General features: G+C 36.9%; 1 protein-coding gene across 1 annotated transcript; it reads right to left on the bottom strand.

Moving 5' to 3' along the window:
- Window positions 1-3,529: 3,529 nt before the first annotated feature.
- On the bottom strand, window positions 3,530-6,722 carry LOC107569460 (potassium voltage-gated channel subfamily S member 2-like). Its single transcript, XM_016255560.1, has 2 exons — window positions 5,757-6,722; window positions 3,530-4,021 (listed from the first exon to the last, which is right to left on the bottom strand). Exons 1-2 carry the CDS (start codon window positions 6,720-6,722, stop codon window positions 3,536-3,538), a joined length of 1,452 nt encoding a protein of 483 aa, XP_016111046.1. The 3' UTR covers window positions 3,530-3,535.
- Window positions 6,723-15,589: the final 8,867 nt, after the last annotated feature.

Genomic DNA, 15,589 nt, shown 5'->3' with positions numbered 1-15,589 from the left:
TTTTGCTGGGCTGATCCCAGCAGAGCACTGGCCCCTGAATCAGACAATGTTAATGAAATAACATCATCCTCCAGCGTCTCACTCTCGTGCACAGCCGACGATCGCGAAAGGAAAACCCCTCTTCAAACTCATCGGCCAGATCCATCTGCGATCCCCACGAGCTCATTCCCTTCCATGCCTCAGCAGAGGCGGGTCCTGAATCGCGGGAAGCAGATGGCTGCCCCTCTTTCCTCGAAAAGAGAGACAAACGAGAGCGGAGCTTTTCCCTTGGAAAAAAAAAAAACGCTCGCAGTGCACGCCGATTGCCGCCTAGGAGGCATCGCGTGCGTGCTCTTCGCCTAAACAAATAACGGATAGATTGTGTGTGCCATTAGATGTTAAACAACGTCAACACGGATGCACACATCCTTAAACGCTTTGCTAGTGCTCGCCATAATGAGATGAATAGAGATCGCTCTTACCATAGAAATTTTTTTGCACGCTTAAAACAAAACAGTCAATGAAGACGAAGAAGAGAATGATGTGTGCTCCCGGTGCATATTTATACTATAGTCGCACCGGTAGTGACGTCATGGCTGTCGCCGGCCAACGAGTTGGTGTTTTTTCAATGTATGCTTCAGACATAGGCGTTCCCCATAGCGACCCCTAGAGGACGCAGTTCGAAGTTCCCATGAAAGGGAACTGTAACTGTTGTAAAACAGAGTGCCGGATACTGATGTTAATGCCATTGTATGATTGGCTGAGGTGCCTCACGTGATCCAAGATAGCGGACCTTACATCACCTTTTATGCCATGTTGTCTTAGGGTCATACAATACAAGACTGCTATTTTTATAGTCAACCTCTATCTAAGAGGAAGAGCAGGAACAGCTGAAGCAAAGGTTTTCTTGTGGTTTGGGACAATGTCTAATTCCATCAGGCACAGCAAGTGTTCAAACCACTAACACACAACAAGGTCATGCAAATTCCCAGGAAATGCAAGAACACTAGTATTGCAGAGGTCATGGGTTTGTGCTGTCTAAGATGCCAAAATCTCCCATAAGTGTTAAGTTGGGTTGAGATCTGGTGACTACGAAGGCCATGTGATTAATATCATTTTCATTCTCATCATTCCATTCCATATGCATAGAAATATTTCGTCATAGGTAAAAGGTGATTAGATTAATCAGAACAACTTTGGGTGTTTCTCAGTCAAAAGACTTCATGCTAGTAAGGCTGCATACCTAACAATGTCATAAGTTTCTATAAAATTCCATCTCAATTTGAAGGATCTTTGGAAGGCAGCCTTCATTTTGCATCCTTTCTCCACTGTATTTTGAAGGCTATTCCAAGTGTATTTTTTGCGTCTTCCCACAATGAACTTTTTCCAGTTCCTGCCCCTCTGCTGAGCGGTTTGTGATTGTAGCTCTGTCAAGCTTCCTCTTGAGTATCTTATTATCCCACTTTGCTGTTTAAATTGCTAAACATGTCTTAAATGTTATCATATATATTATCTGGTATTGTCTATCAAAAAAAATCTGATACCATTAGCTTTCTAATCTTAATATCTATTACTTGCAGTTTGTTAGCATTACATTAGCCTGTTAACTTGTCAGTTGTGTATACCATCTCTTTTCTCTCTTTCATTTCATCTTTTACAAGTCTATTAAACAACTGCATTAAATCAGAATCATCTAACAAACACTGAGTCATGACATCTTCTTTTGTTACCTGCACTACTTGCCACTGCTTTGCTGATCTTCTGAGTTGGTACTGGGTGCAGATAAAGTCTTAATTGTTGCTGATTTTAACATCCACATTGATAATAAAAGTTACATTAGGATTGGCATTTATAGACATTCTAAACCCTATTGGCATTAGACAACGTGTCAGGAGCCACTGATTGTCATAATCAGATTTAATATTGTCACATAAATTTGTTGATCATGTTGAAATTCTACAGCAGAGCTGTGACATCTCAGGTCATTATCTAATCTCATTTATTCTCCATTTAGCTCTGATTTTAGCTTCAAAATGAAGTCCCTGTTATAAATATGGTAGAACTACCACTTCTTCCACTAAAGATTGCTTTATCAACATCAATTGTCTTAACTCCTCAACATACCAGATGAGATTAGTTTAGTATAATTTGATGTTGCAACAGAACCCATGGACCTCTTTTCTAGCACTCTAGATGCTGTTGCTCATTTGCACTTAAATAAGATTTAGTGGAACAGTCCGATGCATGACATGATCAAGAGAGCTGGTTTATTAAACAAACTTCACCTGGTCCGAAATGCAGCAGCTGGAGTGCTTACCAGTCCAAAAATATGACCATATTAGACTGGTTCTGTCAACACTGCATTGGCTGCCTATTTAGCATAGTATAGTTGCTGATTACCTATAAAGACTACAGACTACAGCTCAGCCATTTTCTCACCTAATTCCATTGTGGGGTATCCCAAACCTCATATGGAAAGAGCTAAATGCAAACTTCTGAATAATATTGGTCCACAAAGTCTGACCTGTGAGGCAGCGTGGAATCATAAATCACAACGTGTTTGTTCATTTAAGGCCAAAAGAAAACCGGCCCCCTGTCTGAGCCTGTTTTCTCCCAAGCTTTTTCTTCTGTCACCTGATGGAGTTCTGGTTGCCATTATCACCTTTGGCTTTCTCAGTTGAGGTTTGAAAGACAATTATTATTCAGAAATAATATTTGATTATTCATATTAATTCAGAAATGTATTTGACTGCGCTGAGACTATTGAGTGAGAACAAAACTGGAATTCAACTGAGCTGAATAATGGCACTATTTTCTTTTGTATAGCTTCCTTTGAAGTTGTTTTATAACTGATAAACTTTGCAAAACTGACAGTCAGTGAACTGAATTGAATCAACAATATTCTGACTTGAGCTGAATAATGGCACTATCATTATCACTACATTTTTTAGAGCTTCTTTATAGCCAAACTGAATTTGTTTCATAATTTATGCACTTTACAAAATTTACACTGTTATTTTCCTGTTTATTACTATGAAGTTGCTTTGAAACTATCTGTGCTGAATAAAGCATTTTATAAATGTGACTTGACTTGACAATCATTGCATGCATTCCACTTTACACACACACACACACAAATCACAGTTCACTGCATTGCATTAATAGAAAGTCAGATAATATGAGGATTTTAATATATTTTTTCCAACAAATTAATTTTTAATTGTATGTTGTGCCCGCAGGGGAGGAAAACTTTATGATGCAGCCATGCTTACTTACTAGACTGTCTCATTCTTTTGTTTAATGCTGAGGATATCTCTAGTCTAAAAGCCTCAGAAGGACTGGTCTAGGAAGGATGCAGCCTTCTTGTTGAGAAACACTCTTCCCTCAAAGAGAACAAGTGGACCCAAACCATGGCAGCAAAATGCCCCCTACAGCATAAAATAACTACTGGATCCCCCAGATTTCCTTTAATTTGTCACCCATCTCTATTTTCAGTCAGGATATGATGTTTGATATTGGTTGAACACTTCAACACTTTTCTTGCATAGTGGAGACATTAGAGTCTGTTTGTCAGTGGATGGTCTTCATAGCAAAAGTTGACAACTCCTCTCTCATAATTCACATCTTCATCCTTCTCTCCATCCTCCAAACAGGGGCTATGCCCATGTATTGCTCTGTCTTCACTGTTACTCTGTTGTCTTATTTTAAACCTCTTGTTGTTGCTGTTTCTCACTGAATCCTCAAGAGCTTTTTGATTGCGGTAAAAATGTGAAAACTTGTTGAAAATGATGGTGATGGGTAGTGCCACAACTAATGTACCACTCAGGATGCAGCCAGATGCTGCCAGCTTTCCTGCCACTGTCACTGGCACTACATCTCCATATCCCACTGTTGTCATACTAACAGTCCCCCACCACCAGCATGCTGGGATTGTGTCCAAACCAACATCTTCTTCATATTCTGCAGTGTAAGCTATTCCGGAGAACACTGATACACCCACTGCCAGGTACAGTAATAAGATTCCAACCTCTCTGTAGCTGTGCTACACAGAAACAAAAACATGATTTTTTACATGTAAAATATAAGTAGAAACACATAAGCACTTAAGTGCTTAAGCTATTGAGTTGCCTGAAATGGGTATTTTGACATTTAACAATCATTTCCATTTTTGTAATACTTGAAGATTTTATTGAATTTTTAAAGACAAGGTAGTCAAAAAATATGCTGTTTACGGATTATTTGGTACTAGTATCATGGATTAATTTAATTATTTACAGTTAGTACTGTTTGATATGTTAGTGGTTTTCAATCCTGATCTTGGGGATCCACAGAACTGCGTCTCAAGAACACACCTGATTCAGATTAACAGCTCGTTAAGAGAGAGCTCCATAAACTAAAGTGATGCTACCCAATTTGCCTGTTTATGCTACGCCCTAAAAGTATTTATGCTTTTTGTGAATAAAAAGTACATACTGTACATATGAGTGAATAGCAGAAGCGTAAGTACGTTTTTCAACATACTACCATGTCAGAAAATTGCTTATTGAAACAACAGGCTGCTTTGCCGCAAAGTTACATCACATGCATTCTTTTACCATAAACTGGTCTGTTTCATTTCATTTAATTTCTGGTACCCATGTAAAGACACAGCCAGAAACTGTCACAGTCAGAAACACCAGAGGGAGTTGGTTCAATCCTCTCCCCAGGATTCACATCACTCCATTTTTTTCTACAAATACTTTCTGTTTGTAAGTTTAAATGCCATGTGTTTCCATATGCCCATTGTAAAGTATTGCCAATTCACCTGCTTTACTGAGTATTTCTTCATTGTATTATGGCCTTGCCTGTTAATGTTCTCCCTGTTTATTGTAGAGTGACCATATGTGTCCTTTTCCCCGGACATGTCCTGGCCAGGATTTATATATTGCCTAAAGTATCCGGGTTTTGGCTTTATTTGCCCTGCGCAGACCGATCGATGTTATGACATCAAAGTACCATAAGAGCTATAGAGAGCAGATGGCTCCTTACGATTTCGAAATGCTGGTGGTGCTTTGATGTCATACACCGATCGGGAGCGCTGCTTCAAGTTGAACACACCTAAAATGTACGCGTATTTGCATCGCTTTGACTGTTCTCTGTAGATTCCACCTTCTCACGCTCCATGATCGGTCGATTATGTAGCTACAATGCCTGCACGTTTTTCGATCATTACCTTCAACTAGTATGAAAACAGGAAAACAAAACCTGGATATTTTAGGCAATATAGAAATCCTGACCAGGACGTGTCCGGGAATAAGGGCATGTATGGTCACCCTAACTTTAATAAGTTCATCTGTGTCTTCGTCTGACCTTACAAAATTTTTTTTTACTGCATTCAAGCATTAAATCTAAGTGAAGTTCAAAGTTTTAAAGTAATGAAGCAGCATTGATCTTGTGCACATCCGCCATGTTTAATTTCTTTGATATTCGTGTTTGTAATTTTTTGGACAATATTAAGTGTTAGAGTGTGCATGGATGTGCACTTCAAAAATACACTGGAAATAGTAGGCCATCCAGGTATCTTTGAATTCTCAATTCAATATACTGTATTTTGGGAGAAATTAATTCTAATCTTGGATATATTTAGGGTGGATAGTGGGAATTGAGAAGCATGGTTTTATAGATTAGAGTGACATACAAAATGTGGATTGCTGTAGGTCTCCCTCCAAGTCCAGGTTTGAACACCAATGCAATATGCAGCTAGTAAATGCACTCGAACAGTGATGGTGTAATCTCACCCGTAGTGTAGCACCTAGTGACCTTAACCCTGTTGAATGCCTAGCCAGCTTCAGCACCCTGAAGATTCTCATCAGCCGCAACACCTGGACCAGTTTTCCCAAGTTGTCCAGCTCTGACTCACTCCCAATGAGCAGATCAAAAAAGATAGTGATGTAAATTGGCATCACTGAAATTATATCAATCAAGTTTAGAGGTAGCAGGAAGAACTTACGATGGTTTGGCGCAAGAAACATTCGTGTTACTACCTCAAAGGTAAACCAGCAGATGCAGAACACTTCTAAAACATGCATAGTTGGGTCTTCAGTTGGATTACCACTTTCATCAAATATCTGGTACTCTGGAAGGCTATTGATACACATGGTGGCAATTGATATTAACACCACACAAATGGAAAGCAAGCTGAAAAGTTTGCTAGGGATTGAATAACCTGGATTTTCCAATGTTAGCCACAGACATTTTCGAATGTTTCCAAAACGCATTTCATGGAAGTGCTCGATATCTTTGTTCAGATCAGAAATCTCATCAACTGATGTATCCACACTGCTAACATCACTCTCTTCATCCCAGCTTTTATGATGTCTTTCCAGTTTACGATCAAGGTAACGGTAACTACAACAGCTGTCCAGAAAAAAATCACTGATGCCCCAATACTCTATTTCCTGAGAGAAGGAGAAAATGCACAGCTCTTCCATAATGTGCAGCTTGCCAGTCTGGTAGAAGTGCAGGACATAAGGGAAAAGGCCAGGGTTACGGTCAAAGTAAAACTCTTTCTGTTGAACATCAAAGTCATCACAGAGCTGTAGAATATCATCTTCTGAGTCACAGGACAAGAGCTGGCCAAGACGCGTGTCCGGAAACTTCTTCAGAATGCTTGAGCATAGAGTGTGCCTCAACCCACCCACATTGATGTGTAAAAGGTTGTCCTTAGGATCCAAAATCCACCAAGTGTGTCTTTCCTTAACCATGATCTACCTATATGCTGTAATAGAAAAAAGGCAACATTTGTTTTAGTATGGCTGGCAGACATAATAGGTTAATTTCTGTGATTAATTTTAATGTGTTAAAAATATTAATATAATTAATGCACCATCATTTTGCCCACTTCTTGTGGCATTTACTGTGTGCTGATGTTATATGCATGTTATTCAGCTCCACAAAACCAACCCTTTGATGTATGATGAAATTCTCAGTTTTTTCTGCAAACAATCATTCTTAACATACAATATATGTAACTCTTTATATTTTATATTCCATCCTTTTTAATGATTTTAATTTGACAAATGTCTGTAGTTTGTGGTGGATGAAGTACACAAATCATGTACTTGAGTAAAAGTACAGAAGGCTAAATGAAATACTCCATTAAAAGTATTCCTTTTTTCTTAAAAACTAATGATTAATGGACCATCATTTTTTATAATTATTATTATTATTTGCAATTCGGTATACTCCATCCTTGGTTTGCTCAGAAAAAACTATGTGTACCTATGTCCAAAACACTGTCTGTATCCATATGATATACCCATTTGATTAAGTAACTTCTGCATCCAACTGATCTGATTTCTTTATTCTCAGCACAGTATTTAAACTGAGTCTGGAACAAATAGTTCCGGTGCAAATCAAACTTTTAACATGAAATTTTAAGATTTATTTTAAAAACATTCCGCAATTGCTGGCTGAGCATTTCATCTTTACTGATAAAGCCCTTAGAGAAAAGAGGGGCCATAATAATTTCAATGATGTCTCTCCAAAATGTGACAAGCAGATCAGAACACATTCAATCACAAATGTGTTTACACTTCAGTCATCGTCCTCATGCACACATGAACTAGGAGCACAGTGCCATTTTGTCCAAATTTACAGTCTTCAGGCTCACGATTACATCTAGTTTCTACTCTGCCTGATTTCTACTTCTGTGCTTATTTCAGCGACTTATTTCAGATTATTGTCCTTCCCCAGCTGTGTGGCGACAAGTGTATAATTTGCACTGAGGTGTGCTGTTGCTGTGTATTAGATATATTGTGATTGATTTGGACAATATAAAAGAGACTCTAATCTCTGCACTCAAGATGGCATTCATAGTTGTTTCTCTCCATGTGAGAAATTTATAAGTTTCTCAAATGGGCATGAGTGCTGTTTATTGTGTGTGGGTCATGAACTTTAAGATGCTTTGTTCCTGGGTTGGGTTCTTTAAAAAGATCAATCCCCAGCCTTCCTGATATCTAACCTCTGTGGTCAGGGCTGGACAAAAAAATCAGCCCTGGCATTTTTTGGTCCAGGCGGCCCATCACCACTTCGATATATATATATATATATATATATATATATATATACCAGTCAAAAGTTTTTGAACAGTAAGATTTTAATGTTTTTTTTAAAGAATTCTCTTCTGCTCACCAAGCCTGCATTTATTTGATCCAAAATACAGCAAAAGCAGTAATATAGATAAATATTTTTACTATTTAAAATAACTGTTTCTATTTGAATATATTTTAAAATATAATTTATTCCTGCGATTTCAAAGCAGAATTTTTAGCATCATTACTCCAGTCACATGATCCTTCAGAAAGCATTCAAATATTCTGATTTGCTGCTCAAAAAACATTTATTATTATTATTATTATGTTGAAAACAGCTGAGTATAATTTTTCAGGTTTCTTTGATTACTTTGAAAATTCAGAAGAACAGCATTTATCTGAAATATAATTTTTATAAATGTCTTTATCATCACTTTTGATCAATTTAAAGCATCCTTGCTAAATAAAAGTATTCATTTCTATCATTTCCCCCCAAAAATTTAATTAAATAAAAAATTTAATGAAAATACTGACTCCAAGCTTTTGAATGGTGTATGTATAATGTTACAAAAGCTTTTTCTTCTCCTCCTGCCTTGCTCTATGGCCCGCATCACTCACCGCAGAGCAAGCCTGTTCTTGATAAATCTGCTGTGAAAACGTGGGAAAAGCCGACGAGGAAGAAGTTGCGGTGAAGCGATCTTTATATAGGCGGAGCAAAATATTGAATCGCTCCATCTATAGAGCAATGTGATTGGATGTTTACGCTGTCAATACAGGAGACAAACCAATGGGCCACTGGCTGCTCACTGTCCCCCCAGGTGAAAAAGAAGTAGTATTAAATGTATTAAAAATATACTTGAAATTCAAGTAGTATGTTTATAATACATTTGTATTCCCAACATGCTTATTTGAAGTGCAATACAAATATACTGAATTGCATTTTAATATATTTCTAAAAAGTATACTAGAAGTACTTTTGTATTTAATATATGCTTAGTTATACTTCTAAGAAATATGCTAAACAGAAGCATACTTTTAATGTATTTATAAAAAGTATACTAGAAATACTTGGGTAATAAATATGTGCTTAGTTACACTTTTAAGGAATATGCTAAACACAAGCACACTATTAGTATATTTCTAAAAAGTATAGTAGAAATCCTATGTTAATACATATATTTTTAGTTACACTTTAAGGGATATACTAAACACAAGCACACTATTAGTATATTTCTAAAAAGTATAGTTGAAATACTATGTTAATAAATGTATTTTTAGTTACACTTTTAAGGGATATACTAAACACAAGCATACTTTTAGTGATTTTTAGTGTATTTACAGAAAACATACTTATGTTACCCTTACTTAAAGTATATTTTATGTCTACTTTGTGTAAGAACATAACAAAATGATTACAATTTTAGTAGGTTTTTAATGTACTTTATATTGCAGTAGGCCTACACATGGTTCTATTTTAAATATTTATGTATTTATAATTGTAATATTTGGAAAAGTACAATATTTTGAAAAACATTTTTAACATTTACAATGTACAAACGTTTGTCAACTATTATAAAGCATTGCGATATTTAAAATATGTTGTTTAATATGTTGTTCAGTTTTACATAAAAGGTTATGCTACTTTGGTTGATTAGGCTGTTGTTCATTACATGATACATTAATTGTAATAAGCTAGGTGTTTATAAATTTGTTCAAGCTTGACGCCTTTATTTTCTAATATATATTTCTTAGTGTAATGCTAATGCATTTCCAATGAGCTGAAATACAATTGAAATGTACTTGAAGTACATTAAAACGATGCTTCAAATATGCTCTAAATGTAGTTCATGAAGTATTAAAAGGACATTTTAAATGTATTTTAAGAAATACACTTAAAATTGCACTAAATATACTTAAAGTGGTTCCAATTTAACACAATTTCAATATATTAAATATATTACAAATAGATGAAAATAAAACTTAAACATATCTTGAAATACACTTAGTATACTTAAAGTTGTTTCAAAATAATACATTTAATATGCACTTAGTATAGTATAATTTAAATATAGTAAGTATGTCTGAAAAAGCACAATTTAAATAAATTTATTTTTCACCTGGCCCTGCGTGATGGTTTTCGGCAAAAAAACATTCTGTCGGCCCCTTAAGTGCGTCGGCCCACTGGGAAAATGCCCGGTATGCCCGATTACCAATCCATAAATTAGCTGTTCTAGATTTAAACAGAGAGTGTGTTTGATCTGTGCCAGAGGGGCCACACGAGCAAAGGAAGTGAGGGACATGGAGAAAGGGGAGCTCGGGCCTTGTGTTTCTCATCTTCCCCTGTTCTGTCACTTTTGGTTATGAGGATGAGTGAAGGGTGGAGAAATGGTAAAAAGTGGTGTCTGACTTTGTTGTTGGACGCTGCCACCTAGATTGGGTATCTGAAGAATAGAAAAAAAAACTTTTTTTTTTCTTGTAAAGTCCATATATAGCTCACTCCAAAATAAATATTTGTGAAACATTGAAGTTTAGCGGACAGGCTGTCAGTTCAATCTTCTTGGAAGCAGGTTTATGGACTACTTGCACCACTGATTCCACATACTACTTTTTTGGCTCAGTTATGCAAAGATTTATTTATAAGAAATCCACTTTTATCCAGCACATTTTAGGGCTGCCGGTTGAATACTTCGGAATATTTCCTTGCCTCTCTATGAAAACAAATCTTCTTCTGAACACACATTTTGGGTGGACTGAAGTTTCAGGAACTAGGCAGCAACATAGATCTACACATAGATACCTCATTTGACTGTACCAGACACTTCAGCGTGTCCACCATCTTGGAACAGTCAACATTCTAAGGCTCCTTATCACTCATACTAACAAACCATTCAATTTTCATATACAGTAAATGCCATAACATTGTGCACCTATGGTTGTAAAAACCATAGATATCTATGGTTATCTGATGATCAACTGCTTTATAAGAGTTTTAACCAGAATAGCCTTCCTGATAACGTTCGGGGTTCAGACACACTCTCATTACACCAAATACACAAAATAATGTTCTTTTTAACATCATCATATGACTCCTTTAATGCTGATGATGTGTAGTTTGAAAAGTGTGTAATTTTTTTGGGTGGATGGCACCAATGTTATCTTTTCTACTATATGAAAATTTTTGCAATGTTTGATCTGTGACACTAATGTGAATCCAGACTTCATTCAGCCCAATGGAAAGCATAATTACACTGAAAAGTTCATTATCCCTTATACAGTGATGACGTTCCTGATAACGTTCGGGGTTCAGACACACTCTGTTTAAATCTAGATTAAAGACACATCTCTTTGGCCAATCATTCAAATAATGCATCTCATAATCAGCAATGTCATGGACATGATGTTGTCTGGGGGTTTGGCAAAAGGAGAGTGGGACGGTGGGCAGTGCTCGGGGTGGTGACTGAAGGCGGTGACTGTGTAGTTCTGACGTCAACTTTTTACGGAAGTCACAACGGTTCACGAAAAATCACAGCTAATTTATGCAGGCTGTGTGCATTTTACTGTGGACTGACTGTTTTGAAACTTATATGGGTTAAAGTTTTGACAATATGGGACCTTTAATACTAGCAGATATAGATATTCCTACATGTTACTCTCCAGTGAGCATTCCAATATTACAGACAGCTTATGCATAGCTGCCCAAAGGAACAGCTGCTAATGCAATATCTACATATAGATTTCTATATGTACATTGTAAACATATACTGAGCAGCACATTGTAAACATGTATAATCGGAAACTAGCAAGCTGTTTTACTTAAAAAAAACTGATAAAGAACTGATGTGTTCCTTGAATGCAATGTAAGTTGCTGTGGATAACAGTGTCTGCCAAATGCATAAATGTAAATTGACTACGTCCTGTCCTTAAAGTTCAAATATAGCTCACAACAAAATAAATATTTAATGGCAAACACATTAAAGATTAGTGAACAGGCTGTCAGTTAATTAAGAAATAAGCTGTTAACTCACAAAAGTAAAAAATGGCAAAAGTTTTCTGTGTGGTTTATGTTTAGTGGTTGGTTAGGGTTAAAGGACAGAAAAATTGATTAGCTCAGTATAAAAACCATTACACCTATATTGAGAGTCCCTGCAAACCACATATGCAAGTTTGTGTGTGTGTGTGCGCGTGTGCATGCTTATATATTATATATATATATATATATGATTATTATTATTTTTATTATTATTGCCTATGAGCTGTCATTATGTTGCTATCTTAAAGCGAACCAATCATGCATTGCTGATCGATTGTACTTTCGAATATTGATTGACTTACATCTGCCCTTCACACTGACACAATAAATGTGTAGTAACCACTGACACACTCAATCTATTTTCATTTACGGAGTTGTGGATTCGGTCAGAACAGCTGCAATCTGATCAGTTCAACTGACAGAATGAATTAGTGTGATTTGTGAACCGAGTCTAGGTTTTTAATCCGTTTAAAGTGACATCACTACCCAGCGGGCACCTTGCTGTTGAAAAGACATCAAAAAACAGGCAAAAATGCAAACTGACATCAAAAACTTCATGTCCATTTGACATCCACACACTAATGTTCTTTCAACCATCAAAATAATGACACAAAAGCAATGCAATGAAAGAAAAGTTTTATTCAACAAACTTGAAATCAATAATAGAGAATGGGAATCTATGTCATGCCGCGTTGGATTCCGCCATGTTTTAGGACACGCTCAGGAGCACACAGTGTAAACATAAGGCAAATCACCACAGAAAAAGCCGACCGTTTACTATTAATATTTTTTTGAAAACCATCTTACATACTTTTAGAATAAAACAGACTAATATGTAAATCTCTTTAAAAAAAAATAAAAATCGCTCTGTGGTTTGTCTGAGAGGCTGCAAATATTCATTATTCAGTCTCCTTCACTACAGTGGTACTGATATAGGCTAACTGCTAAAACACTTTGGTTAGAGTAGCAAAACCATGGCTATTTTCTCAAACAGTGGATCATTTATCATTATATATCGTCATATTGCCCAGTAAAAATGCTCAGTGTAAAGAATTAAGCCATTATAGAGGGAACAGAACTTACTATAAGCTGCTTTGAAACGATGTGTATTGTGGATGCTATATAATACCTTGACTTGAATGAACCAAGTTGAAGATGCCTTACTGTTAGAGATGCCGAACAACGATGGAAGCCATGAATGAATGAATGAATCTTAATCCGTACAAACATGTGGCTGGGTATCAACTGCCACAAGATAACATTTCCATATGATTTTCTTCTATTTGTGGTGTGAGGGCTTACAAAAGTTTAATGCAAATCACTATATAATAAATCTACAGAGATCAATTACTGAGCTACATCTTATTTGAGTCGTTTACCATACCGAGTTTCAGTTGAACTTTCATCTGAGTTCCGAAGTAAATGTAGGCATTTAATATTATTTTTTGTTTATATGATTCAACTTAAGATTACGTTGGAATGATTAACGCTTACTGTATTAATGATTAACGCTTACTGTATGAACATAGCGTTAATTAAAAGTATTTCATGCAGACATTGATAAGGACAATACCTCTGCTTTTTCAGCTTTCTAATGCTGAAAAAAGCAAGTTTTTCACACCTCCCGTGCAAAGGGCTATGGCAAATGATGTAAAATGAGCCTTAACCACTCCAACGCGATCTTAAAGGGATAGTTCACCCAAAAATGAAAATTCTGTCATTAATTACTCACCCTCATGTCGTTCCAAACCCCGTAAGACCTCTGTCCATCTTCGGAACACAAATTAAGATATTTTTGATGGAATCTGACAGCTCTCTGACCCTCCCATAGACAGCAAGGGTACTATCACGATCAACGTCCAGAAACGTAGCAAGGAGAAAGGTAAAATAATCCATGTGACATCAGGGGTTCAACCTTAATATTACAAAGCTACGAGAATACTTTTTGTGCACAAAAGAAAAGAAAAAAACGACTTTATTCAACAATTCGTCTCCTCCGCATCACCCTGTAGCGCCATTTTTGAGAGTATCCACTGAATGCAAACAGCGTACGTTGTTCTGTGTCAGCCGCACCACACGGATACGTTGTTTTAGTTCAAATCAAAGCACAAACAACGTAGAAAACGTATCCGCGTGGCACAGCTGACACAGCTGCACAAAAAATATTCTCGTAGCTTTGTAATATTACAGTTGAAACCCTGATGTCACATGGATTATTTTACCGATCTCCTTGCTACTTTTCTGGATGTTGATCGTGGTAGTACCCTTGCTGTCTATGGGAGGATCAGAGAGCTGTCAGAATTCATCAAAAATATCTTAATTTGTGTTCCGAAGCTGAACGGAGGTCTTACGGGTTTGGAACGACATAAGGGTGAGTAATTAATGACAGAATTTTATTGTAATTGTAGAATAATATAAACATTAATTAATTAATATCAAACGTCTACATTCACTATATTATCCAGTCTCCACTGTAGCTCCCGTGACCTAAACTCCCAGAATACATTGCCGCTGTGATGACACATTCCCATTCTCTATACAAATGTAAATTCAAGAAGAATTGATTGTGAATAAAGATCGCAGAACAACAGATGAATAATTACAGACGTTAGTTCATATCAAAATCTGAATTTGATTAGCTGTGCAGCGCTACTTCCTGATTGTTTAATTCAAAATTGGCCAAATTCCGTGACATTCCACATTATACAGCGAGTTGGTTTTGACTCCATGGTTCCTTCCATGTCGTCCGCATCGCAGAAAACATAGGGCTCTAGATATATGGACAGTGTAACCAGGAAACAAGTTTTAACTCGTAAAAACTAGTACAACTACCAAGTGAAACAGCGGGGTGCCATGGATTAACCTCACACACAAACAAGCAGTTGTGTAATCAAAGCATTTTCCCCTTACCACGTGGTACAGCCATGCATACACAAAAACTACCAAAAATAGTCATAAGCCTAAGTGTTAAAAGTTACCCAAGATAACTTGTTTTACATTACATGACATGTACCCACCTGAGAGTGACACAACGTAAGCTGGACACAAGGGGTGCTTCTCAAACAGAAGGCTGCATCCTACCGAGGCTGCGTCCTTCCTAGCTCAGTCCTTCAGAGGCTTGTAGGCTAGAGTCCTCCTCAGCATTAAACGCTAGAATGAGACAGTCTAGTAAGTGCGCGTGGCTACATCACATATGTTCCCGCCTTCACCGCCACGGCACGAAAACACTAATAAAACTTAGTTTTGAAAAAATACTTTGTATTACAAATCATTATATTATTTGGCTTTCTATTAATGCAATGCAATGCAATGAATCACAGCCGTCTAGTCTCCCAGTGGCTTACTATCACACTTCTCGGGAGGCAAGGAGCGAGGAACGAGGAAACACAGAGATAACTTCAATTCACAGTCTTTAATGATCACACGGGCAATGTAGGAGACACTGGAACACAAGGAATGACGTTTGAGGACCGACCAACACTAACTGAAAGGACTGGGGCTTTTAAAC

Source organism: Sinocyclocheilus grahami, unplaced genomic scaffold (assembly GCF_001515645.1).
Source record: "Sinocyclocheilus grahami isolate Dianchi unplaced genomic scaffold, SAMN03320097.WGS_v1.1 scaffold1347.1, whole genome shotgun sequence".
Classification (NCBI taxonomy): domain Eukaryota; kingdom Metazoa; phylum Chordata; class Actinopteri; order Cypriniformes; family Cyprinidae; genus Sinocyclocheilus; species Sinocyclocheilus grahami.
The sequence above is the reverse complement of the archived record's forward strand: the minus strand, read 5'-3'. Positions and strand labels throughout refer to the sequence as shown.

Bases quoted from the DNA above. Each gene is read 5' to 3' on its own strand.
- LOC107569460 (XM_016255560.1), bottom strand. From the start codon at position 6,722: ATGGTTAAGGAAAGACACACTTGGTGGATTTTGGATCCTAAGGACAAC. The intron at 4,022-5,756 runs GTGAGATTACAC...GTTTCTGTGTAG, and splicing joins CACTAGGTGCTACACTACGG to CACAGCTACAGAGAGGTTGG.